At 42.2% G+C, this 25527-nt stretch overlaps 1 protein-coding gene across 2 annotated transcripts in view; it reads left to right on the plus strand.

Annotated features, from left to right (window-relative positions):
- Positions 1-25527, plus strand: part of MCPH1 (microcephalin 1) — a 335857-nt gene that overhangs the window by 75904 nt on the left and 234426 nt on the right. The window contains exons 10-11 of one of the 2 annotated variants that reach the window (XM_075861941.1): positions 46-83; positions 15381-16081. In XM_075861941.1, the coding sequence (XP_075718056.1) occupies positions 46-83; positions 15381-15939 (597 nt within the window). In that variant the 3' untranslated portion in view covers positions 15940-16081. Of the gene's footprint in view, positions 1-45; positions 84-15380; positions 16082-25527 lie in introns of those variants that run through there. The other variant, XM_075861942.1, reaches the window with a different exon arrangement.

Consider the following 25527-nt stretch of genomic DNA (forward strand, 5'->3'; position numbering starts at 1 on the left):
TTTTATTAACCATAGTAATCAAATATTTTTTATTTATTTTTTTAGGTTACAAGATCACTGGTTATGACAAGCATGCCCTCTGAGTAAGTTTCTATGCTTCATTCTTGTTGTTTTGTTTTTATTTTTTATTTTTTTTTGCATGAAAATTGGACAGCAATTCTTCTCCCCATGCAATGTAGGTTATAGCATTGAATGGCCTTGGTTATCTTCTGTCAACTGGAAGCCTAGAATAATAATCTTTATAAAGTGGCAGCATATTCTGCAGCACTTATTTCAGAAGGTACATGTACAAACAAAATCACACACTACAGAGTGATAAGTAAATAACAATTAAGACAAGAGTTAGGCCCTGCTTGCAAGAGCTTACAGTCTACCAGGAATTAGGGGGTGGTACACAAAGTTAAAGTTCTTGTTTTGTACAATGGTCTAACCATACAAAATTGGGGAAGACACATGAAGCTGTATGAGCTAGTTACCCAGCCAGTATCTGTGCAGACACAAATGTGAACTGCATTATTGCAAGAGATCTTGTTAAATTAAGGGATCGGGTACTACGGAATAATGTATAGAATGGAGTGTCAAATTAGGGAATGTGATAGGGCCCTGATAGGGAATCCGTACAGTGACTGGCATAGGCTAGATGAATTAGTGTAGTGATTTGGCAGAAAGGTAACTTTGGCTACTGCATTCAGGATAAATTGAAGAGGGAAGAATTTGGCTAGGTGATGACTATTAGTATTGAATTACGGTAGTCAAGGCGAGAGAGAATCAGGGCAGCAATTAGAGGTTTTGCTGTTTCTACAGTGAGGAATGGTCAAATTCAGGAGATGTATTTGCGGTGCAGGTGACACGATTATGAAAGTTATTGAATAGAGAAAGGACCACACATTGAAATTGAGACATCAGGTTTAGGTAGATTGGTAGATAGAAGCTACACAAGAAGCTCAGTATTTGAAAGATTTCATTTCAGATAGTAGGACAGGGGTGATATCATGGGAACAGGTATACAGTTGAAGAAAAGTAGGGGACCTAGGTCTGAACCATGAGTAACCTCATCAGCAAGGGGAAGAGGAGAAGAAGTAGATTCAGCAAATTATTTTTAACAAGCGTTTAAAAAGCCCAGAGAAAAACCAAAAGAGAGCAGTATCCTTAAAGGGAATGTGTCGCAAATTAAACCTTTTTTTTTTAAGTGTCGTTACTTATTTCGATTATATTCTTTAAGTTTTTTGCTGTATTTTTTTTTTTTTTTTTGTTCGTATGGTGGAAAGTATTAAAAATTAAATAATAATTTGACATGTTTTCCAATGTTGGCCACCAGGGGGAGCACTTCCCAGAATTACAGCAAGGTGAATAAGGCAAAGCAACCTGACTCACAGCTGCTGTAAATGTGGGAGGGAACCTCACCCCCCCCCCCCCCCCCTCTGACAAGCCAGGTAAAGGTGTCTTCAAATTGCTAAGCAGTGTCCGGCAGCCATATTGGGTGTGATTCTGCAGCTGGAAGAAGTTATAGGACACACCAAAAGGCTAAGGGTATGTTCACAGCTTACTAAACAAAGGTAAAACCGCTCCTGAAAAATGGCTCCAAAAACGTCCCAAGAAGTGATGTGCACTTCATTTTGGTCGGGCGTCTTTTTACGTGCTGTTTTTGGAAAACTACCACGTAAAAAACGCCCTGTCGGAACAGAACGCCGTATTTCCCATTGAAACCAATGGGCAGATGCTTGTAGGCGTTCTGCTTCCGATTTATCAGCTGAAAGCATTGTGTGTGAACATACCCTTAGGGTATGTGCACACGCTAAGTGCATTTACGTCTGAAATGACGGAGCTGTTTTCAGGAGAAAACAGCTCCGTCATTTCAGACGTAATTGCTCGTTCTCGCGTTTTGCGAGGCGTCAATTACGGCCGTAATTTGGAGCTGTTCTTCATTGAATTCAATGAAAAACGGCTCAAATTACGTCCCAAGAAGTGTCCTGCACTTCTTTGCCGAGGCTGTTATTTTACGCGCCGTCTTTTGACAGCGACGCGTAAAATGACAGGTCGTCGGCACAGTACGTCGGCAAACCCATTCAAATGAATGGGCAGATGTTTGCCGACGTATTGGAGCCGTCTTTTAAGGCGTAAATCGAGGTGTAAAACGCCTCGTTTACACCTGAAAATAGGTTGTGTGAACCCAGCCTAAGAATGATGAAAGTGAAGTGAATGACTTTTCAGTTGACCGGTTCACACGCCGTGTATTTGACATGTTTTGTTTTGCACATTTTACGTGCAAAAAAAACACATAATAAACGCTTGATTACACTTGATTTTGCGTGTTTGGGGGATTTGTGTGTGTGGGGGGGGTGCTTGCTGCCAATTCTTCAAAACAGTAGATAAGCGGCTATGAAGTATCAGCGGCGCCCGTGCACACTCCGCTCTGACACACACACACACGGGAAAAGGCTTAAAGGGGTCGTCCAGGAAAACATGGCGCCGCACCTGTCCTCAGGTCGTGTGTGGTATTACAACTCTGTCCTATTCACTTCAATGGAGGTGAACTGCAATACCAGACACGACCTGAGGACAGGTGCGGCGCAGTGTCTCCAGTCCAGACACCCCTTCTGTCCTGAGATAACCCGACGGGGGAGGCGGGTGTCAGAGCCACCCACCGCCATCACTGCAGACAGAACCACAACTACGGCATGAGGGCAGGGCTTGTCCTGAGTGCACTGTCTCTTGTTATGGACAGATTTATAGTCACATGAACCCCGTCTGATGAACCGGTAACCTAGGTCCGATCACATGACAGAGGGGGATCACCAAAAACCCTGTGCACCCTCAGCCCGTCCATCCAGCCCTTTCCTGGTTATATCTGCATCTGGGAAAGCTGGGTGACCACCATTACCCCTCATACTGGAGTGTTTAGGGATGTGACTAATGAACCTCTCATACTCCAGTAGGAGGGGTAATGGTGGTCACCCAGCTTTCCCAGACCCCTGAACGGTAAATCTCTCTAGTTGTGCTGAGACTGTTTGGGGATGTGACTAATGAACCTCTTAGTCTCAGCACAACTAGAGAGATTTATCATTCAGGGGTCTGGGAAAGCTGGGTGACCACCATTACCCCTCCTACTGGAGTGTGAGAGGTTCATTAGTCACATCCCCAAACACACTCCACTAGGAGGGGTAATGGTGGTCACCCAGCTTTCCCATACCCCTGAACGGTAAATCTCTCTAGTTGTGCTTAGACTGTTTGGGAATGTGACTAATGAACCTCTCAGTCTCAGCACTAGAGATTTATCGTTCAGGGGTCTGGGAAAGCTGGGTGACCACCATTACTCCTACTGGAGTGTGTTTGGGGATGTGACTAATGAACCTCTCATACTCCAGTAGGAGGGGTAATGATGGTCACCCAGCTTTCCCAGACCCCTGAACGGTAAATCTCTCTAGTTGTGCTGAGACTGTTTGGGGATGTGACTAATGAACCTCTCAGTCTCAGCACAATTAGAGAGATTTATCATTCAGGGGTCTGGGAAAGCTGGGTGACCACCATTACCCCTCCTAGTGGAGTGTGTTTGAGGATGTGACTAATGAACCTCTCACACTCCAGTAGGAGGGGTAATGATGGTCACCCAGCTTTCCCAGACCCCTGAATGATAAATCTCTAATTGTGCTGAGACTGAGAGGTTCATTAGTCACATCCCCAAACAGTCTCAGCACAACTAGAGATTTATCGTTCAGTGCTTTCCCAGTACAGTTTCTTCATGTGTCCTTCAAACAAGGGGGGGGGGTGGGCCGTCGTGGGGGGGGGGCCCGTCGGGGGTCACCAGAGCGGCGGTCTGTGAGAGAGAGTGGGACATGCAGAGACGCACATCTTACCTGCAGTGCAGCTGGTCTTCAAGATGGCGCCTGCTCTCTCCCTGCAAACAGCTGCTCTGCTCTGTATGACTCTGACCTGCGTCTGCGCAGTGCAGAGCCATAGAGCAAAGTCAATGGAACGGGTCCCGTTCATTGACTCCTATGGACTGTAGCTGCCGTATTCCATGTCTGTATGTGTCGTTAATCGACACATACAGAGATGAAAAACAACATGGCAGCCCCCATAGTGAAGTAAAAGTTAGAAAAAAGAAAAAAGTAAAACACAAACACACACATAAATAAAAGATTTTATAATAAAACACTAAATGCAAATTGATATCAAATTATTTTTTTCGTGACACTGTTCCTTTAAGGCCATTAGAGTGAAGTTTACTTAGTAGTTGGTGGTCTACAGTGTCAAATTCACCAGATATATCCAAAAGTATTAATAGAAAGTAGCTTCCGTTTGATTTAGCTGTCGGGATATTATGTGAGCCTTTAGTAAGGGCAGTTATTTTAGAGTGAGGAAACCAGGTTGTAAGAGGTCCAGAAGAGAGTTTGCAAAAAGATAGCTGATTAGGCAAGAGTACTGTGTTCCAAGAGTTAAATGATCAAAGGGAGACAGACAGTGTGGTAGCTAGCGGAACAAAAAAGGTCAAGAGGTGTGTTTTTGTTTAAGTAATGGGGGTTATAATGGCATGTTAAAGAGGCTCTGTCACCAGATTTTGCAACCCCTATCTGCTATTGCAGCAGATAGGCGCTGCAATGTAGATTACAGTAACGTTTTTATTTTTAAAAAACGAGCATTTTTGGCCAAGTTATGACCATTTTTGTATTTATGCAAATGAGGCTTGCAAAAGTCCAAGTAGGCGTGTATTATGTGCGTACATCGGGGCGTTTTTACTACTTTTACTAGCTGGGCGTTATGACGAGAAGTATCATCCACTTCTCTTCAGAACGCCCAGCTTCTGGCAGTGCAGACACAGCCGTGTTCTCGAGAGATCACACTGTGTCGTCACTCACAGGTCCTGCATCGTGTCGGACGAGCGAGGACACATCGGCACCAGAGGCTACAGTTGATTCTGCAGCAGCATCGGCGTTTGCGGGTAAGTAGCTACATCGACTTACCTGCAAACGCCGATGCTGCTGCAGAATCAACTGTAGCCTCTGGTGCCGATGTGTCCTCGCTCGTCCGACACGATGCAGGACCTGTGAGTGACGACACAGCGTGATCTCTCGAGAACACGGCTGTGTCTGCACTGCCAGAAGCTGGGCGTTCTGAAGAGAAGTGGATGATACTTCTCGTCAGAACGCCCAGCTAGTAAAAGTAGTAAAAACGCCCCGATGTACGCACATAATACACGCCCACTTGGACTTTTGCAAGCCTCATTTGCATAAATACAAAAATGGTCATAACTTGGCCAAAAATGTTCGTTTTTTAAAAATAAAAACGTTACTGTAATCTACATTGCAGCGCCTATCTGCTGCAATAGCAGATAGGGGTTGCAAAATCTGGTGACAGAGCCTCTTTAATAAAGAAGGGAAAGATACCAAAATAAAAGGAGAGGTTAAATATTTTAGTTAGGGAGTAGTGACAGCCGGGAAGACTGAACGAGGACAAGACATTGTATAACAAATGTTTGCATCCCAAAAGTTCTACGCACATATGTAGCAGGATAGCTTCCTCACATAGATCAGAGCATTTTTTGATCTATGAGAAAGTAGCTTTGCTAAATCCTGTATTAACCCATTTTTGACCAAGCACTGCAAATGTACGTCATAGGGGAGGGGGGTTGTATTGAGCGGACTCACAGGCTGGGCCTACTTTACAGGTTGCGGGTGTTCAACCACTTAGGAGGGGGCAGCCCCCTCAGCCAGCCCCCCCAATTTGCGGGGTGCCGATTGTGGTCATCGCAGCCTAGGGGCCTAATGAAGGCCCCTTAGGTCTGCCATCTTTGTGCTCCCATTAAGCCCTCAAAAAGTAAAAAGCGTTTACATATTTGATAATTATATAAAAACATTTCCCATTTTTCCCCAAAAGTAATGTAAAAAATTAAACCTAATTCGTATCACGGCATTCATTAAAGTCTGAGCTATTACGATAGAACATTGTTACCTGTGCAGTAAACACTGTAAAAAAAAAAAAAATGTTTTTATTTTGTGACCGTAGTAAAACATAAAAATAATTATAGAAGTATCACTGTAATCGTATTGACCCGCAAAATAAAGTTAACATATCATTTTTAATACATGGTGAATGACGTAAAAACTAAACGAATAAAAAAAATTGGGAAATTGCTATTTTTTTCTATTCCGTCACACAAAATTTTCCTAGTACATGTGGAAAATTACAGGTGGAAAAATAAATGGTGCCATTAAAAACGGAAAACTGTCCCTCAAAAAAAAAGCCCTCATACGTTATACGTTATGTTGATGTAAAAATGAAAAAAAAGTTTTGGCTCTTGGAAGGAAAGAAAGTAAAAACGAACATGAAAAAATGAAAAATGGCCTAGTCATTAAAGGGTTAAAAGAAAACCCTTTTACTTGATATTGTATTTCAGCATCATTAAGCCTACAATAGTCATGTAATGTCCGCATATACCACAGGGCACCTTGATGCACTTGATTCAATGTACATGCAGTTAATTCTGGAGACACTTTGGTTTTGATACAGAATAGAATAAATGAGCCAGTTTCTGGGGTCACTTACATGGTTACCTGCTGAATGGCGTTTATGAGAACTAAAAAGTAAGAGCATGGATAGAAAGTCATAAAAATTAGCCCTTTCAAACCTAACCAATGTAAGATAGGAAAGGAGGATATGTTCATTGAAATTTACAGTACTTATGGCTAAGTGCATAGATTTAGTATGTACTGTTGACCACCTCAAAAATGTATTCATTTTTAGTAAAGAACTTACTTTTCTGATCTCTTATGAACTCTTAAATGGACACTAACTTTTCAACAAACTTCGCATACATCTATAGTACAAGCGAGTACAAGAAACTTTGTAATAAATCTTATTAGAAAAAAGCCTTTCTCGACTCATCAGGCTCCTTTTCTCCTTTCTCCCGAACTGTTCACTCACTCTGACTTTACTGCTTTAAGACGGACCATCAACTCACTGAAGGATCAGGTTACACCTGCACATAGTAGTTTATAAAGAGGGGTGGGGGAGGAGGGAGCAGGAGCATCTTCCTAGTAAGTGTCTTCTCTATAAGGCCTCATTTACACGAGCGTGTGCGTTTTGCGCACGCAAAAAAACGCTGCGTTTTGCGTGCGCAAAAGGCAATTGACAGCTCCGTGTGTCATCCGTGTATGATGCGCGGCTGCGTGATTTTCGCGCAGCCGCCATCATAGAGATGAGGTAGTCGACGGCCGTCACTGTCCAAGGTGCTGAAAGAGCTAACTGATCGGCAGTAACTCTTTCAGCACCCTCGACAGTGAATGCCGATCACAATCTACACCAACCTGTGAATAAAAAAAGACGTTCACACTTACCATGAACTGCCTGCTTCCTCCAGTCCGGTCTCCCGGCCGTTGCCTTGGTGACGCGTCCCTCTCTTGTCATCCGGCCCCACCTCCCAGGATGACGCGGCAGGCCATGAGACCGCTGCAGCCTGTGATTGGCTGCAGCCTGTGCTTGGCCTGTGATTGGCTGCAGCTGTCACTTGGCCTGAATTGTCATCCCGGGAGGTCGGACTGGAGGAAGAAGCCGGGAGTTATCGGTAAGTCAGAACTTCTTTTTTTTTTTACACGTATATGTATATTGTGATCGAAAGTCACTGTCCATGGTGCTGAAACAGTTTAAGTCTTTCAGCACCGTGGGCAGTGACTGTCTCCTGACGTCGCGTACCCGAACATTTTTTGCCGGGTTCGGTTAAAACGAGTTCGGCCGAACCCGGTGAAGTTCGGTGCGCTCATCTCTAATTTGACACTCCGTTTGGATGTTTGTAACCAGAAAAGCACGTGGTGCTTTTCTGTTTACATTCATCCTTTTGACAGCTCTTGCGTGATTTTCGCGCATGCAACGCAGGACCGTCAGTGTGGCATGCGTTGTTTTCACGCACCCATTGAAGTCAATGGGTGCGTGTTGCGTGAAAAACGCAAGAATATAGAACATGTCGTGAGTTTTACGCAACGCACTCACGCTGCGCAAAATTCACGCATCGTCTAAACAGCCCCATAGACTATTATAGGTGCGTACGACACGCGTGAAAAGCATGCGCGTCGCACGCGCGTATAATACGCTCGTGTAAATGAGGCCTAAGTGTGTAAGTGTATAATGTCCTACATGCTGCTGCTTCTATATATGTATTGGATACAGATAGGAGAGCAGGATTATCCTTTTTTCTGTGTGTGGTATAGAAGACTGGCTTCACCCATTGGCTCAGAGAATTAGAGAGCGCCTGCAGAGGGGAAAACTGCTAAAAAATTCAGGATACTAGTCCTATAATGGCCAGATATAATGTTATTCCGCATGTACATGCATTAAAGGGACTTTTCCGCTGAGCACATTTATCACATCTTAAAAGTATGATCGATGAGGAGGATTTTGAATGGAGCGGCGTTTACGCACGTGCGCTGCCACTCCATTCAATATCTATGGGGCCAACAGAGACAGCCGAGTGTAGATTATTGATTAGAGTGGCAGCGCACATGCGCAACTGCCGCTCCATTCAAGATTTCCCTCACATCGATCATGTAGTGAAGAGGAACAGGGGTCAGGACCACCATTCTAGTGATCGGAGGTGTCCAAGTGTTAGGGCTCCCAGCGATCATACACATATAACCTATCCTGTGGGTAGGTGATAAATGTGCTTAGTGGGAAAACCCCTTTAATTTGCATAGATAATGAACTTTAAGATTATTGAACCATATCAGTAATCTTCACTGTATACGTAAAGCATTATGGGTGTGGGCATTAGGTGCTGAGCTTGGACTGATTCTCAAAATGTTACTTGTATAGGGAAGAATACAACCCCTCTGGGGACAATAAAATAACTTCCAATTCTATTGACCCTTTTAGACCCCAAAATTTTAAAAGAGCATACCCTTAGGTGGGTAACGTTCCCACTGCACGTTCTGTATCTGCTCATGTAATGTGAAAAGCGTTTTCAGGTGTAATTTGTATGGATTATTCAGAGTGGTAATTTGGCTGATTTCCCCATTGGTTGTAGATGTTGACTCTCCTTGACTAGTAGCAAGGACCAGATTCCTGATTTTAAATGATCATGTTTCTAGAGTCTTTCTCCGGCACAGAGAACTCTTCAATTTTTTTTTTTCTTTCGTACAATGGCTTTATTGAATTTTCAGAGTAATAAATGTTGTTAACCTTCATAATTTTCAAACATAAGTAAACCAAGGTAGTCTACCCAATGAGAAGATAAGACAAATGTGAGTATTCCTAGATAGGAAGATGAGTATAATTACCTGAGAGCCCTCTTTTCATATAGGATTACTTAACCCCTTAAAGGGGTTTTCCGAGATAAAATGACAGTGTTAATGTTTGCAATTTATTAATGTAAATACATTTGTAATATAATTAAATTTTCCAAATTGGCCCCGTTAAAAGATGCTGCCGTGGGGTACTTGACGAGTGACGTCACTCTCTGCCACTGTGTTGATCCTCAATTATTTTCCGGGTATATGACACGTCACTTGTGACATGCCGTGTATGGGGTGTTCTGTTGTACCGCCCGTAACACGCATGCGCGGTCCCTGCTATTCTCAAGATAACAGCAAGGACTGCACATGCGAGTTATGGGCGGTACAACAGAACACCCCATACACGGCATGTCACAAGTGACGTGTCGTATACCCGGAAAGGAATTGAGGATCAACACAGTGGTAGAGAGTGATGTCACCCGTCAAGTACCCCACGGCAGCATTTTTTAACGGGGCTAATTTGGAAAATGTAAGCATATTACAAATGTATTTACATTAATAAATTGCAAACATTAACACAGACATGGGTCTGCCATGCACAGCAGCCTACGAGAACCAGCCGGAGGCCGGTCCTCATAAGTTTCCTGTCAGTGAAACTCTCAGGTAGTGTAATGTATTATAGCAGCGATCAGTGCTGCCAGTCTTCAAGTAAAAAATAAAGTAATAAAAATGTTTTATAAAAGTGTAAAAACAAGTTATAAAAGGTACAAAAACAAAAAATGTTTTTTTTCCCTATAATAAGTCTTTTATTATAGGAAAAAAATGAAAATGTTAAAAAAAAAAAAGTACACATATTTGGTATCACCGCGTTTGTAACGACCCAAACTATAATATTATTTTTCCCGCACGGTGAACAGCGCAAAAAAAAGAATATAAAAACAATGTCAGAATCACAGTTTTTGGTCATCAACCCTCCAAAAATCTAGAATAAAAAGTGATCAAAAAGTCGCATGTACCCTAAAATAGTACAAATAAAAACGACAACCCGTCCTGCAAAAAACAAGCCCTTACACAGCTTTTTTGACTGAAAAATGAAAAAGTTAGGGCTCTCAGAATATGGTGACACAAAAAATAAATAATTTTATCGAAAAGTGATTTTATTGCGCAAATGCCACAAAACATAAAAAAAAACTATATACATCTGGTATCGCCGTAATCGTATCGACCCGCAGAATAAAGTAAAATGTCATTTATAGCGCACGGTGAAAAGTGTAAAAAAAAAAAGACAAAAAACATTGTCAGAATTTGTTTTTTTGTCACTTTGCTTGCCAAAAAAATCTAATACAAAGTGATAAAAAAAAATCACATGTACCCTAAAATGGTACCAATGAAAACTACAGATTGTCCCGCAACAAATAAGTCCTCGCACGGCTCCGGTGAAGAAAAAATAAAAAAAGTTCTGGCTCTCAGAATATAGCGACAGAAATTGTGCATTGTCCAAAAGCTGATAAGATCGGGCGCCATTTATCAGTGCGACATTGGCCACATATCTGCGGATTATTATTTATTTACCAAATTATTATACCCTCTTATTATGTCCTGATGTACTCTGCCCAATTTACACATACCCCCACATCATAAACTGAAATACCAGCAAAACCCCAAACAGAACAGTTAAGAAGCAAACTCTGCGCTCCAAAAGCCAAATGGCGCTCCCTCCCTTCTGAGCCCCACAGCGTGCCCAAACACCAGCTTACGTCCACATATATGATATTTCATATCCGGGAGAACCTGCTCAACATTGTATGAGGTATTTGTCTTCAGTGGCACAAACTGGGCACAACATATTGTGCGTTAAAATGGCATATCAGTGGGAAATTTTAATTTTCACTTTGCACCATCCGCTGCGCATTAACGCCTTCGCGCACCACGACTTAATAGCATGTATGCATATATGTATATGTATAGCATATATGGAGCTGGCTCATGCGCTGCGCCCGCGCCATATTCTGCAGGTGTCTGCTGTGTATTGCAGCTGACACCCGGGACTAATGGACAGGAACAGCGATCGCGCTGTTACAGGAGCCTGTAAAAATGATATTCTACTGCAATACATTAGTACTGCAGTGTATTGTACCAGCGAACTAATGATCGCTCGTTCCAGTCCTCTAAAGGGACTTTTGGGAGGTTTCCACTGTTTTGGTACCTCAGGGGCTTTGCAAATGCGACATGACACCCGAAAACCATTCCAGCTAAATTTGAGCTCCAAAAGCCAAATATTGTTCCTTCCCTTCTGAGTCTTGCCGTGGGTCCAAACAGCAGTTTATTACCACATATGGCGTATTGCTGTAATCAGGACAAATTGCTTTGCAAATTTTGGGGTGATTTTTCTCCTTTATTCATTGTAAAAATTAAACATTTCTATGTTTTTTTCAGAAAAAAGTAGATTTTCATTTTCACGGCCTAATTCCGCTAAATTCAGCAAAAAAACTGTGGTGTCAAAATGCTAACTATACCCCTAGAAAAATTCCTTGAGGGGTGTAGTCTACAAAATGGGGTCACTTGTGGGGGGTTTCCACCGGTTTGCTCCCTCCAGGGCGTTGCAAACGCGACATGGCACTGAAAACCAATCCAGCAAAATCTGCGCTTCAAAATCCAAATGGCGCTCCTTCCCTTCTGAGCTCTGCCGTGGGTCCAAACAGCAGTTTAGTACCACATATGGGGTATTGCTGTAATCTGGAGAAGTAGCTTTACAAGTTTTGGGGTGCTTTTTATTCTTTATTCCTTGCAAATATCTTTTTTTTTAAATATTTTTTCAGAAAAAAAGTAGATTTTCACCTTCACAGGCAAACTCCAATAAATATAGCAGAAGACCTGTGGGGTCAAGATGCTAACTATACCCCTAGATAAATTCATTGAGGGGTGCAGTTTCCAAAACCGTGTAACTTTTGGGGGGATTTTTACTGTTTTGGCACTACAAGACCTTTTCAAACCCGACATGGTGCCTAAAATATATTCTAAAAAAAGGAGGTCACAAAATCCACAAGGTGCTCCTTTGCTTCTGAGGCCAGTATTTTACTCCATTATCACACTAGGGCAACATGTGGGATATTTCTAAAAACTGCAGAATCTGGGCAATAAATATTGTGTTGCGTTTCTCTGGTAAAACCTTCTGTGTTACAGAAAAAAATGTATTACAAATGAATTGCAGCAAAAAAAAAAAAATTTGTCAATTTCCCCTCTACATTGCTTTAATTCCTGTGAAACGCCTAAAGGGTTAAGAAACTTTCTGAATACTGTTTTGAATACTTTGAGCGGTGCAGTTTTTAATATGGGGTGATTTATGGGGCCTATCTAGTACATAAGGCCCTCAAAGCCGCTTTAGAACTGAACTGGTCCCTGTAAAAATCGCCTTTGGAAATTTGATTGAAAATGTGAGAAATTGCTGGTAAAGTACTAAGCCTTGTAACGTCCTAGAAATATAAAATAATGTTCAAAAAACGATGCAAATATAAAGTAGACATATGGAATATGTGAAATAGTAACTATTTTGTGTGGTATTACTATCTGTTTTACTATCAGATACATTTAAAATTAGAAAAATCATAATTTTTGCAAATTTTCTCTAAATTTTGGTGTTTTTCAAAAATAAGCAATGAATTTATTGACCACATTTTTCCACTAATATAAAGTACAATATGTCACGAGAAAACAATCTCCGAATCGCTTGGATAGGCAAAAGCATTCTGGAGTTATTACCACATAAAGTAACACATGTCAGATTTGAAAAAATGGGGCTGGTCCTGAAGGCCAAAATGAGCTCGGTCTTGAAAAGGTTAAAGGCAGGATAAACAAAAAACAGCAATTCTGACATTGTTTTCTATTTGTATATACCTTGTTCACAGTTTTGGTTAAATAACATGATCATTTTGTAGTTTGGGTCATTATGGCTACGACGATAGTAATTGTGTATTTTTTTTTTTTTTTTTTTTACATAATAAAGCATTTTTTATTGGGGAAAATGTTTGTTTTTCTTTTCCGCTTTTTTTTTTTCCTTTTTATTATTAATTTAAAACATTTTCCTTTACTTTTTTTGACACTTTTTTTTTTGGTCCCACTATGGGACTAGACCACGCTTGATCGCTCACCTAATACTATGAAATACTTCTTTATTCCAGTATATTATGTGTCAGGTTAACGCAGGGAAAGGCCTAATAAGTATACTAAGGCTGTGTTCACGACCCTTTCCGCTGTGGGGTTTCGTCGGAAGCTTCTGTTTCCCTCAACATTTAACTCAATGGTGACGGAAACCTAGCTAATGATTTCCGTTTGTCACCGTTGACAGGGTTCTGTCGTTTTGACGGAATCAATAGTGCAATCGACGGTGATGTGAACAGGCCCTATGATGGGCCCCTGGCAGCCATAGCAACCGATCTGCACCTCATAATCGGAGGTCCAATGGGCTGGCCGAGGGACAGCCCTCCATCTTTTTAACCACTTAGATGTCACGGTAAGCATTGACTGTGGCATCTAAGGGGTTAAACGGCCAACATTACAATTGTCTCCGATCCCGAACATTACAGGGAGGTGTTCGCTGTATAATACAGCCGACAGCCGCAAGTAATGGCACTGGCAAAGCTCCTTTGCCCGCACCATCACTATAATAAACATTTACGTAATTTCGCGGGAACTAAATAGTTCTCATGACGTAAATTTACTCCATGGGAAGTGATTAAATTATTTTGAGGTGATGTCTTTGCGCCACAATATTGTATATTAAATAAAGCTATATTAAGAGAGTTAGCCACTCTGTGCTAAACACCTAACCCAATATTTGGACTAAACAGTGATTTAACAGTGTTTTTAGGCAAATCAAGAATGGACAGAAAAGGGTGCGCAGATAACTGTTCTTTGCTTCACAGTTTTACTTTGAGCTTGGCAGTCATTCGGGGAAACCACTTGACCGTTTGGTCTGACTACACTTCTACTCCCACAGTGCAATCGTGGGGCAACAACTTGCCACTGCTCTAGACATTTTGTTTCCAAGACTTTTTTTGAGAATCTGTCACAATATAAACTTTATATGTCAACCACTCCTATTGAGAGTGGCATTGCCTTTGGACCACAAACAGATTCCCCAGTCTCTCCCTGTCTAAGGCCTCATGCACACGACTGTTGCTTTATTTCCGTTCAATGGATAGCACACGGACCCATTTATTTCAAATGGCCCCATGTACACGACCGTTGTTTCCACTGATCCGTGTGCGGGCCATGGGACAGCCGCAAAATTCAGAGAAGGTCCTGGTCCGGTCTGTTTTTGCAGCTCTGTCTCGCCCATAGTAATCTATGGGAAGTCTGCAATAACGAACAGCACACAGATGTCATCCGTTATTAAGGATGTGTTGCTATTTAAATCTATTGAATCTTCTCTGTCGCTTGGTGTCTGAGGCTCAGTCAGGAGAGGGATGAGACAGCACTGCACAGGAGATCACAGTATAGAGCCGAGACGACAAGATTAGTTGTTGAGCGACTAATTACTTTAGTGCAGGACCGACTAATCCTCTGGGACATGAGGCAAGCGGATTATCATGACCTTTTCTGCAAAGACCAGGTGTGGGACAAACTTGTGCAGGTGCTGCATCCCGAGGAGTGGGAGCGTGGAACAAGCATCTGGCGGAAGAAGCTCGGTAAGCTGCGCCCCTGATGTCCAATATTTTGTCCTTTTGCAGCCATGTTGTTTTTACAATACATCTAGATTTTTTTTTTTAATACTGTGAAAGACGTCAAGACCCGCTGGAATTCATGCCGGGATCAGTTCCAGCGTGAGTTGTCAGAAAAGGACAAGAGCGGGGACGGACGTTTAAAAAGCGTGCGTACATATACACACGTCAGCTGATGTTTTTGCGAGACGTAATGGAAGTTGTATATGTTGTTGTTGATATTTATGTATTTGTTACTATATTTGGCTATATGCTAGGTACCAGGGCCACTCATGCCACCGAACATATTTCCATCAGTCTATTTTTTTTCTGCTGATTTGTGTGTAGTTAGGGCCTATTTTAAAAGATGGGGCTATGCTAGGTACCATGGAAACTCATGGTACATAGCTTTGTTAACTCTGTATGCTAATGGTTCTTCTTTCTTTTATTTACACCATAGATCAAGGGCCAATCTTGAGGATACAGACTCTTACGAGACCCAACTGGATTCCAGGCCGATGGTTCCTGCATCTGCCGGCAACAATTCACCACCCATGACTCAGGACCCAGAAACCTCTTTGGCTGATTTGTCCTTCCCTGGATCTTCTGATGGTTCGTCAGTGATGACCACCACTCCGCCACCTTCTCGAAGCAACAGTCGTCACAGATGCCGGAATGACCACCCAATAGCTACTCAAGACACCAGGTCAATGATAGATGCTCAGGTGTTGAAGCATCTAAACAAACGGAGCCAGGAGTCCTCTGAGGACAGTTTTTGCCGCATACTGGCACAAAACCTTAAGCGTGTTCCCCTAGATAAGCAACTGTGCTGCCAGTCAGCTCTGTTGGGAGTTGTGGAAGTATTTTTCTCCAACTCTGACCACCACGAACTATATGAGGCAGTGGAGTATTACCGCTGCAGGTCAGAGGGGACAGCAACATCTGCCCCTTACACCCCAGGACCTCCACCCCCGCGGCAACCAACTTACAGGCCGTATGACCGCTCCCAGTCACTGTAATCCCAGGACAGGGTCATGTTCACCCCACCTCGGCCTTCCTTTTCCGGGGACCATCAGATCCGTCCCTTTCTTTCACAGCAACAGGGTTTTGACTGTGGGGAGAGTAGTAGTGGTACACCACCTGCCCCTGGATATTTCAGTATAAAGCATTTTGAAATGTAATTTTTAAAAAAATTTATATACATGTTTTACATAAAAAAGCTTTTTATATACAAAATTTCTTACACATTTTATGTTGTCTTATTCATTTTTCTGTCCGTCATCTTGGTTGGTGTTTTGAGAGCAAGATGCATGTGATGTATGTTTGATGCAAGTGTGTATGTGCTTGAGTATGTAGGGGATATGGAGGCACAACATACAGACACAGAATAATTCACTTTTATAAAAGAACTTTAATTTTTTTTATATTTAGCCTATATCTTTTAGTATTTAATATTTGATCTTTTTAATTTTGTTCCTTCTTCCTTTTTTTTCCTTTTTTTTTTTTTTTTTTACAGTTGCTTGCAAAAGTTGATAAGGTATTACTTAGTATTTCTGCCCACAATACCACTGTTTGAAAAAGAAAAAGACAAATTAAAAAACCTTGGAAAAAAACATCCAAATAAAAATAAGGGAAGAAAAAAAGGTGTTTGGGCAGAAAACTTTAAGCTCACAACCCACGTCAAGTGTCCTCATTCTCTTGCGAGTCCAAAACTAAACTAGAACCAAAATTTCTAGCGGATAGCATCCATCGGCCATGGAACCGCTCCCATACGTGACAGAAAGTCATCAGCATAGAGCTCCCGGATAGCCAGTCCTCATGCTCCAGGTCTTCCATACTGGTTTTGCGTCAGAGGGATAGTTGATGTCTGCATGTACTGGTCCAGCTCAATGTTAAACACAGCATCGTGAATCCAGCAAAAGTTTTTGAGGATGACTATGGCTTGGATAACCAGCGTCACATTATCCGTACTCATCTGTAGAGAGGATTGGAATACCTGCCACTTGCTACTCAGAATCCCAAAGGAGTACTCAACATACCGTCTCACACAGGTGAGCTAGTATTTTAAAAGCGCACCTCCGGTCAACCAAACCACGCCTGCGGAATCTACATATCAAGTGAGGGGAAAGTCCAAAGCCTTCATCAGCCACAATGACAAATGGCTCTGGAGATCCGGAAGATCCAGGCAGATGTCTTTGTTCTGGACGGGTGAACTGGTTGGACTGAAGCCGTTCACCTATTCTGGAAGCCGTGAAGATGCCCACATCAGCAGGACTCCCATAGGCCCCTGTATCAACAATTATAAACGGCAGTCGCTATCAGCCAAGGCCAACAGCACCACTGAGAAATACTGCTTATAATTGAAATATTGGCACCCTGAGTGAGGCGGTTTCTTCACACTGAGTTTCCCATCCAGCAGGCCGACCCAGTTGGAAAACTGTGCAGAGTGGTAGAAGTGGTAGAAGCCCTCGGCAATCCGAAGCCAGTCTCGAAATGCAGCAATGCAAATGAGTTCCCGGTTGCCAGGAATCTGTGGAATTTTATATATATATTAGTTCTAGCAGTACTAGGGCGACATGGCGGCAATAGGCAAAGGGGACAACTACGGTTATACTATTTGTACCGGGGTGGCAACAGCAATAGGCAAAGGAAACGCTATGGTGACGATTAGCCATTCCTCCGGATTCATTCACCGTCGCGTGGTGTTGTCCTGGAAGGGGAGTCCGACAGCAGGCGTTAAAAGTCGGAGACAGACATACGGCAGTAGCTGTGGAACTAGTCTGGGTGCTGCCGCAGGTCAGCGTACAGGGTGTGGAAATTACCCTTCCTAGGCCGTTAGGAGACAATTAGGTGAACCCAATACCACCTCCTCTTGAGTTTTTCTTCCAGCATCAGTGCTTGCTGACTGAATCTCCAAGAGAGAACCGAGCACAAGAGAACATCATGTCGCAGTACATCTTTGCAGTTAAGGAACCGCCAGAAACCAGAGCTAGATCAGCAGAGGAATCAGAGCAACAAAGCAAAGTAAAAACACAAGTGAAGATGGCGCCAGAGAGATCATGTGACCGATTGCGGGTTGGGACAACCTATTGACATAATCTCCTGTTCTCCATTTTTTTTTTTTGTGGATCCGTGAATACGGATCAGATACGAACCGTGTTTGCAGACACATGGAACGGATGCGGAGGACACACTGACGACCCACGGATCAGATGTTTACGGTCCAAAAAAAAGACCTACGGTCTGTGCATGAGGCCTAAGACTCATTTACGTGTTTATGTGTGATAATATCAGTATATGTGTGATAATTACCTAAAGTTCATCTTTTACTTACTGATAATTTAGTACGAAGTATTTTATAATCATGCTTCTCTTGATCTAATAGAAATCAGATCCCCTGCACTGACTTCGTGTTAAGGAGGCAAAGTTGTGGCGGGGAGTGAGAGAGCAGTGATCTTCTAAGCCTGAGGGTATGTTCACACGGAGTGTTTTCAGCCATTTTTCGGGACGTGAACGTCCCGAAAAACGGCTGAAAAATCGGAAGCAGAACGCCTCCAAACATCTGCCCATTGATTTCAATGGGAAAAACGGCAGCGTAAAAAAACGGCCGCGAAAAAGAAGTGCATGTCAGTTCTTCAGCAGTTTTTGGAGCCATTTTTCATAGACTCTATAGAAAAACCGCTCCAAAAACGGCCGTTAACACCACGAAAAACGCGACTGATTAAAAACGGCTGAAAATCAGGAGCTGTTTTCCCTTGAAAACAGCTCCGTATTTTTTGACGATTTTGATTTTGTGTGTGCACATACCCTAATACTGATTAAATCAATGTCAATAGTAGGCTTAAAAAATCTCTCAGGAGCACACAAGAGCCGCTGCAGACCGAGTGGTTAGTCCAGCTCACTAATGGATTCGGCTGACAACGATGTTGTAAGGCTTCTATATACTGTGTTATGTAGAAGCTACAGAAGTGAAACGGTACAACATGTTTAATAAAAGTATATTACAAAAGTTATTTTTCTGTTAAAATAAATGTTATTAAAAAACAAAACAAATACACCAATGGTTTCCACAGCCTTTAAAGGACACTTAAGGGCTCAATCACATGAACGTGAAGCTCGTCCATGTGACTGCCATTAAAAAAACGGCCATCACACAGACTCTTTTATTTCACACGACCGTTGTTTCAAAGGAGCGTGCAATCGGTTTGTTGAAAAATAGGACATGTCCTATTCTACTGTGTGTCACGCATCCCTCCATAGACTGTAGTCTGTGTGGGATCCGTAACAACGCATTCCACACGGGTCCACCTCGGACGTGGAAAACGACAGTTTTTCTTGTCCGAGGTGGGCTACGTTCGTGTGAATATAGCCTTACTGTCCTGATTTTCCTCATATCTCTCTGAACACTTCAGTGTGTTTTTGCTGGCTCTACTCCCTCTTTACTGCCACTCTCTCTATTGACTATCCCAAAGGTTCAGTGTTAGTTTTCGTGAGTGCCTACAAGTTAAAGGAGTTGTCTGATTTTATAAAATGTATCTCATTATATTTTATAGCTATAAAAGGTATATAATTTTCCAATATTCTTTGTTTAATTTCTCACAATTCTCAAGATCTCTGCTTGATGTTATTCAATGGGAACATACATGGTTTACTTCCAGTGGATAAAATTCTGTCCATGGTCATGTGATGAACACACAGCTGCACGGCTCGTTAGAAGACAACTGTGATACACAAACTGTAACTGTAATCAGTTTTACACCTGTGTATCCATCACATGACCATATACAAACTGTATCCACTAGAAGTAAACCATGTATGTTCCTACTGAATAACAACAAGCAGAGATCTTAACCCCTTCCCAACATCCACCGTATATATACAGTGCACGTCGGGTGGGGGAGTATGGAGCGGGCTCACGACCTGAACCCGCTACATAGAACGATTCAGCTCGTTTAACCCCTTAAATGCCGCAGTCAGTAGTAACCGCTGCATTTAAATGACTAAAAAAGAGGACGGCCCACTGTAACGTTCCAACGTCACCCCGTGGAGCAATCGGGGGGTGCCATTGGTTTGCATGGCAGCCTGGGGGCCTGATTAAGGAGACAGTCAGTATCACGATATACTGCAATACATTAGTATTGCAGTATTTTGTGCAAGCGGTCTAGTGATTGCTGGTACAAGTCCCCTAGGGGGATAAGTAAAAAACAGTAAAATAAAGTTTATTTAATAAATAAATAAAAGTTAAAAAAAGAAACTTTTTCCCTCAAGCACAGTGTAACAAAAATAGAAATTAACATAACTGGTATAAACGCGTCCATAAAAGTCTGAACTATTACAATATATAATTATTTAGTCCGCATGGTGAACGCCATAAAAAATTAAAACCGTCAAAATTGCTGTTTTGTGATCACTTCATCTCCCACAAAAGATTTAATAAAAAGTGATCAAAAAGTCTCATGTAACCCAAAATGATACTAATGGAAACTACATCTCGCTCTGCAAACAATAAGCCCTCAAACCGCTAAATCAACAGAAAAATAAAAAAGTTATGGCTCTCAGAATATACCGATCAGATTTTCCCTTTTTAAAACATTTAAAAAAACTAGATCAATTTGGTATTGCTGTGATCGTATTGACCCGCAGAGGAAAGTTAACATGCCGTTTTTACCGCTTGGTGAACGCCGTAAAAACAAAACCACCGAAATGATTGAGGAATTGTTGTTTTTTTTCCTATTCCACTACATTATATGGTACAATATATGGTGCTTGACAATCTACAACTCGTCCCACAAAAAACAAGCCCTCATACGGCAATATTGATGGAAAAATAAAAAAGTTATAGCTTTTGGAACGTGGGGAGGAAAATTTGCTGAAAGTGGACAACCCCTTTAATCATAATGACTTGTCACCTAACATCTCTTACTTGTGTAGGATGGCAAAATAAATTAAAAAAACTTACATTTAAGATTTGTTTTATTCTATTTAATGGGGTTTTCTCACACACCTGTATCCCCTATCCACAGGATAGGGGATACATGTGTGGTCACTGGTGGTCCGACCACTGGGACCCCTAGCGATGAGAAAATATGGGACTGAAAGTGCTCCATGGGAAAGGGGCGCTGATGCGCATGCTCCACCAGCGCTCCATTAATTTCTGTGGAGTTTCCGGAAACAGCAGTCCTATAGAAATGGAGTACTGCGGCTGACTTTTGGTCCCCCATTCTCATCGCTGGGGGTCCCAGCAGTCGGGCCCACACATGTATCTCCTATACTGTAGAGAAGGGGATACATGATGTTTTGAGGAAAACCCCTTTAAACTGTTGATTATGCTGTTTGCTTGCTCACTGGCCTATTGTTTTACTCTTAGTGTTATTGTTAAGGATCTGCCAGGCACAGCTTCTGTATCCACGCCCATAGGTAATCAGTCTGCACCTGCTTCTATGTCTGTGAGACTGACTCCATCTTCCACCACTCAGGATGGCAGGCTTAGGAGTGGGAGAGCCTATCACAGCCTGGCCAGACGGAGCTAGCTCCTGCCCTCGGTCTATTTATACCTGCCTTTCCTGTTCCTCCTTGCTTGTGATTCTTCTCTGTTTGTTTCCTGGCCCTGCTGCAGCTTCTTGAACTACTTGTCCCTGCTTCGTATTGACCCTGGCTTACTGACTACTCTTCTGCTCTGCGTTTGGTACCTCGTACACTCCTGGTTTGACTCGGCTTGTTCACTACTCTCCTACTCTGCGTTTGGCACCTCGTACTCTCCTGGTTTGACTCGGCTCGTTTACTACTCTTGTTGCTCACGGTGTTTCCGTGGGCAACTGTCCTGTTTCCCTTTGTTCTGTATTTCCTTGTCTCTTTGTCTGTCGTGCACTTACTGAGTGTAGGGACAGTCGCCCAGTTGTACCCCGTCACCTAGGGCGGGTCGTTGCAAGTAGGCAGGGACTGAGTGGCAGGTAGATTAGGGCTCACTTGTCTGTTTCCCTATCCCTGTCATTACAGTTATATTAAGTCATGTTTTGCACTACATGTTTTAAAATAAAACCTAAATTAATTGCTGCTGTTGCAAAATATAGTGCAGCCTTTTCATTTATTGTGGTAGAAATCCTTAGTGTAATGAGGCTGATAATGTTATTAATGGTGTATGATGTTGGTTGGTTGTGCAGACTTTAGTTGTGTCCTACATTTAATTTATTGTCATAGGGTCAGGTTAGTGTGTGTGGCGAAGGGGACAGGTTTCCACAATTAGTAATAAGTAACCATTAAACAGTCTTTATGATTCAAAATTCTAAAATACTGACCTCCAGGGCACCCATGCGAGGTTAGTGTTGAAGACAAAAGAAATGAGGCATAACTAAAAGGGAATACTTTCACTAGAGTATAAAACACACCCCTACCTCTTGCTGATTTATCTCATGAATCTTGACTCCTGCTTTGCTAAGATCTTGTGGGTCTGTTTTGGCATGTCTCTGTTGGATATTCATTCTCTGCCAAGCATTATGTAGATGGGGGAGAAAAAAAAAGTTTTATACAGACCTTACAGAGATAATCAACTGTGCTGGTAAATCCTTCTTGCATTGATACAAGTTGTACATGCGTGCATTAAATATATTGTGCACACACACACACACACACACACACACACACACACCGTTCAGCCGCAACATTAAAACCATTAGTGTAATATTGTGTAGGTAGCCCTCGTGTCTCCAAAACAGCCCTGACTCGGTGAGGCATGGACTCCACAAAATGGTGTCCTATGGTATCTGGCACCAAGAGGTTAGCACCAAATCTTTTAAGTCCTTAATTTGTGAGGGGGGCTTCCATGGATCAAACTTGTTTTTCCTTCACATACCACAGATGCTCGATTGGAATGAGATCTGGGGAATTTGTAGACCAAGTATAATCTTGAACTCTTTGTCCGTTTCTCAAACCATTCTGGAACAATTTTTTCAGTGTGACAGGGAACATTATCCTGCTGAAGGAGGGTATTGTCGTTGGGGAATATCGTTGCCCTTAAAGGGTATACTTGCTCTGCAACAAAGTTTAGGTGGTACGTGTCAAATTAACAACCACATGAGGGTCAGGACCCAAGGTCTCCAAGCAGAACATTACCAAGTATATAACACTGCCTCCTTCTTCCCATAGTGCATCCTGGTGCCATCTCTTTCCCATCAATTGTCATCTTCAATCCCTTCCCTGAGGAACGCGATTGACTTTATCTCTGATGCCTCAGCAAACTCTTTGTCCTATTTATAGGGCCACTGTCCTTTTAATTCTGCCTGCAGAACCCTCTGGCTGAAGTGTTGGGAATGACGATGCAGGGTCAAAACAAAAATTCTGTGCCATTTTAGCAAGAGTATTTGCCCCGGCCTTAGATGATGTATGAGAAGGCGCATCGGATAGGATGCGCTTCAGCAAGTTTCCCCAACCCTATGAGGTATTTTTATGCTAGGGGCAGGAGGGAGAACCATAAAAGAACCGATTAAAAAATAAAAGCTGCAAAGGCCATAGGAGAAAAGAGGTTTTTATTTTCACCTCCCAGCTGGACTGCTCAAATAATAGCTCCCAGCAATATTACCAGGTTTCAAGTGGAGGAGACAACTTTCTTTGTACCTCCACTAGTGGCAAAATGTCTCTGCCAGTCCTTGGATCATTTCTGTCATAAAAGAAGGCTTAAAGCTGAACTTTTTGTCCCGTCCAGATGAATAGTTACAGATTTTCTCACAGATCTAGAGAAACAAAAAAAAATTCAAGAAGAATTTGTCTCTTGTTGCAAAAGGTGTTTCGGTTATGGTATCGTTGAGCAAAGGATTCTTCTTAACCCTCTACCTGGTCAGAAAGCCCAAAGGCATCTTTTGCACCGACATAAACTTGAAACAACTAAATTTAATCTTTCCTATGAAGAATTTTATATGGAATCCATTACCTCGGCGGTGAACAATCTCTTTCAGGGATGACTTATGGCCACTCTGGATCTGCGTGACGCATGTTATCATGTCCCAATCTCCATCAAAGAATGTTAGAGTGACTGTCTTTTTTGGAGGATGCCATTTGCCATCTACAATTTCAGGCTCTCCTATTTGGCCCATCTCCAGCCTGAAGGATCTACACAAAAATTGTAGCAGAAATGATGGCCCACATTCGGGAGAAGGACATTGCGATTATACTAGGATCATTATCTGCAAGTGGCAAAACGAGTTCTTCTATATGAGATCAGAATAATAGGGGACATTTTTTCCAGACTGGGATGGGAATTAAACAGAAAAGTCCAACCTGGTTCCCAGTTGCCAATGGACTTTTCTGGGAATAGTACTGGATTCTGTGTGACAGACTTCTCTTTGCCTTTAGATAGCCCATCTTATCCGAGTTCAGGGTTTGGTGTCTGCAGAAAAGGTCTCTTTGAGATTCATTAAAGAGGCTCCGTCACCACATTATAAGTGCCCTATCTCCTACATATTATGATTGGCGCTGTAATGTACATAATAGTGGTTTTTATTTTGAAAAACGATCATTTTTGAGCAAGTTATAAGCTATTTTAGATTTATGCTAATTCGTTTCTTAGTAGACAACTGGGCGTGATTTTACTTTTTACCAACTGGGCGTTGTACAGAGGAGTGTATGACGCTGACCAATCAGCTTCTTACACTTTGTTCCAGCCCAGTGTGATTGTGCAGTGAAAGAAGCTGGGCTGGAACAATGAGAAGTGTATGACGCTGATTGGTCAGCGTCATACACTCCTCTAGTAAAAAGTAAAAACCCGCACAGTTGTTTATTAAGAAACGAACTAGCAGAAGGCTAAAATTGCTCATAACTTGCTAAAAAAATGATCGTTTTTCAAAATAAAAACCACTGTTATCTACATTACAGCGCCGATCAGATTATGTAGGAGATAGGGCACTTATAATTTGGTGACAGAGCCGCTTTAAAGCAACTGGTAGACTCAGACCCTTCTTCAAACTACGGAATCCACCATGGGTCCTTAACTTAGTGCTGTTTGCCTTTACTGGGGTCCCCTTCTAGCCTATTCAGGAGGTACAACTAAGAATTCTTACCCTGAAGTTAGCTTTTCCTCTTGCCATCACTTCAGCTAGAAGTGTAGGAGAGAGAGGGCCCTTTTTGATAAATCGGCCCTACACGGATAGGGCCACTCTGGGTATACTGTTGGCAACCGGGACATGATTAATGAAATAGTTGTCACTCAGATTTGATAGCAAGATAATGTCCTAGTACATAAAAAAGTGAAATAGTGCATAAGGTTCGATACAACATGATGATCTAAGCTATAAAGAATGTATAATGCAATTCTCACCCTAAGTAATGGTGGTCACTGGGACCCACTTTTTTTTCCCCTGATCCTAATAATGACAGAGAATCTATCTCCTTTTTGCTGAATTTTATGATGAATGCACTACATATGGGGTTTTTATTTTTTTGCAAAAAAAGACAATCTTAGTTCATTACTTAGATGTTAGAAAATGTCTGCTTCAGTAGTTGCAGGTCGTCCAGGATTGGAGAAATTCTTTCCGACGACGTCTTAAATTTCAGGGCCCCACCAGGAGTTAACGCAGCTTCTTTTAGGACCATAGCTAGATGGATTAAGTCATCTGTTT

Source organism: Rhinoderma darwinii, chromosome 4, assembly GCF_050947455.1.
Source record: "Rhinoderma darwinii isolate aRhiDar2 chromosome 4, aRhiDar2.hap1, whole genome shotgun sequence".
Classification (NCBI taxonomy): domain Eukaryota; kingdom Metazoa; phylum Chordata; class Amphibia; order Anura; family Rhinodermatidae; genus Rhinoderma; species Rhinoderma darwinii.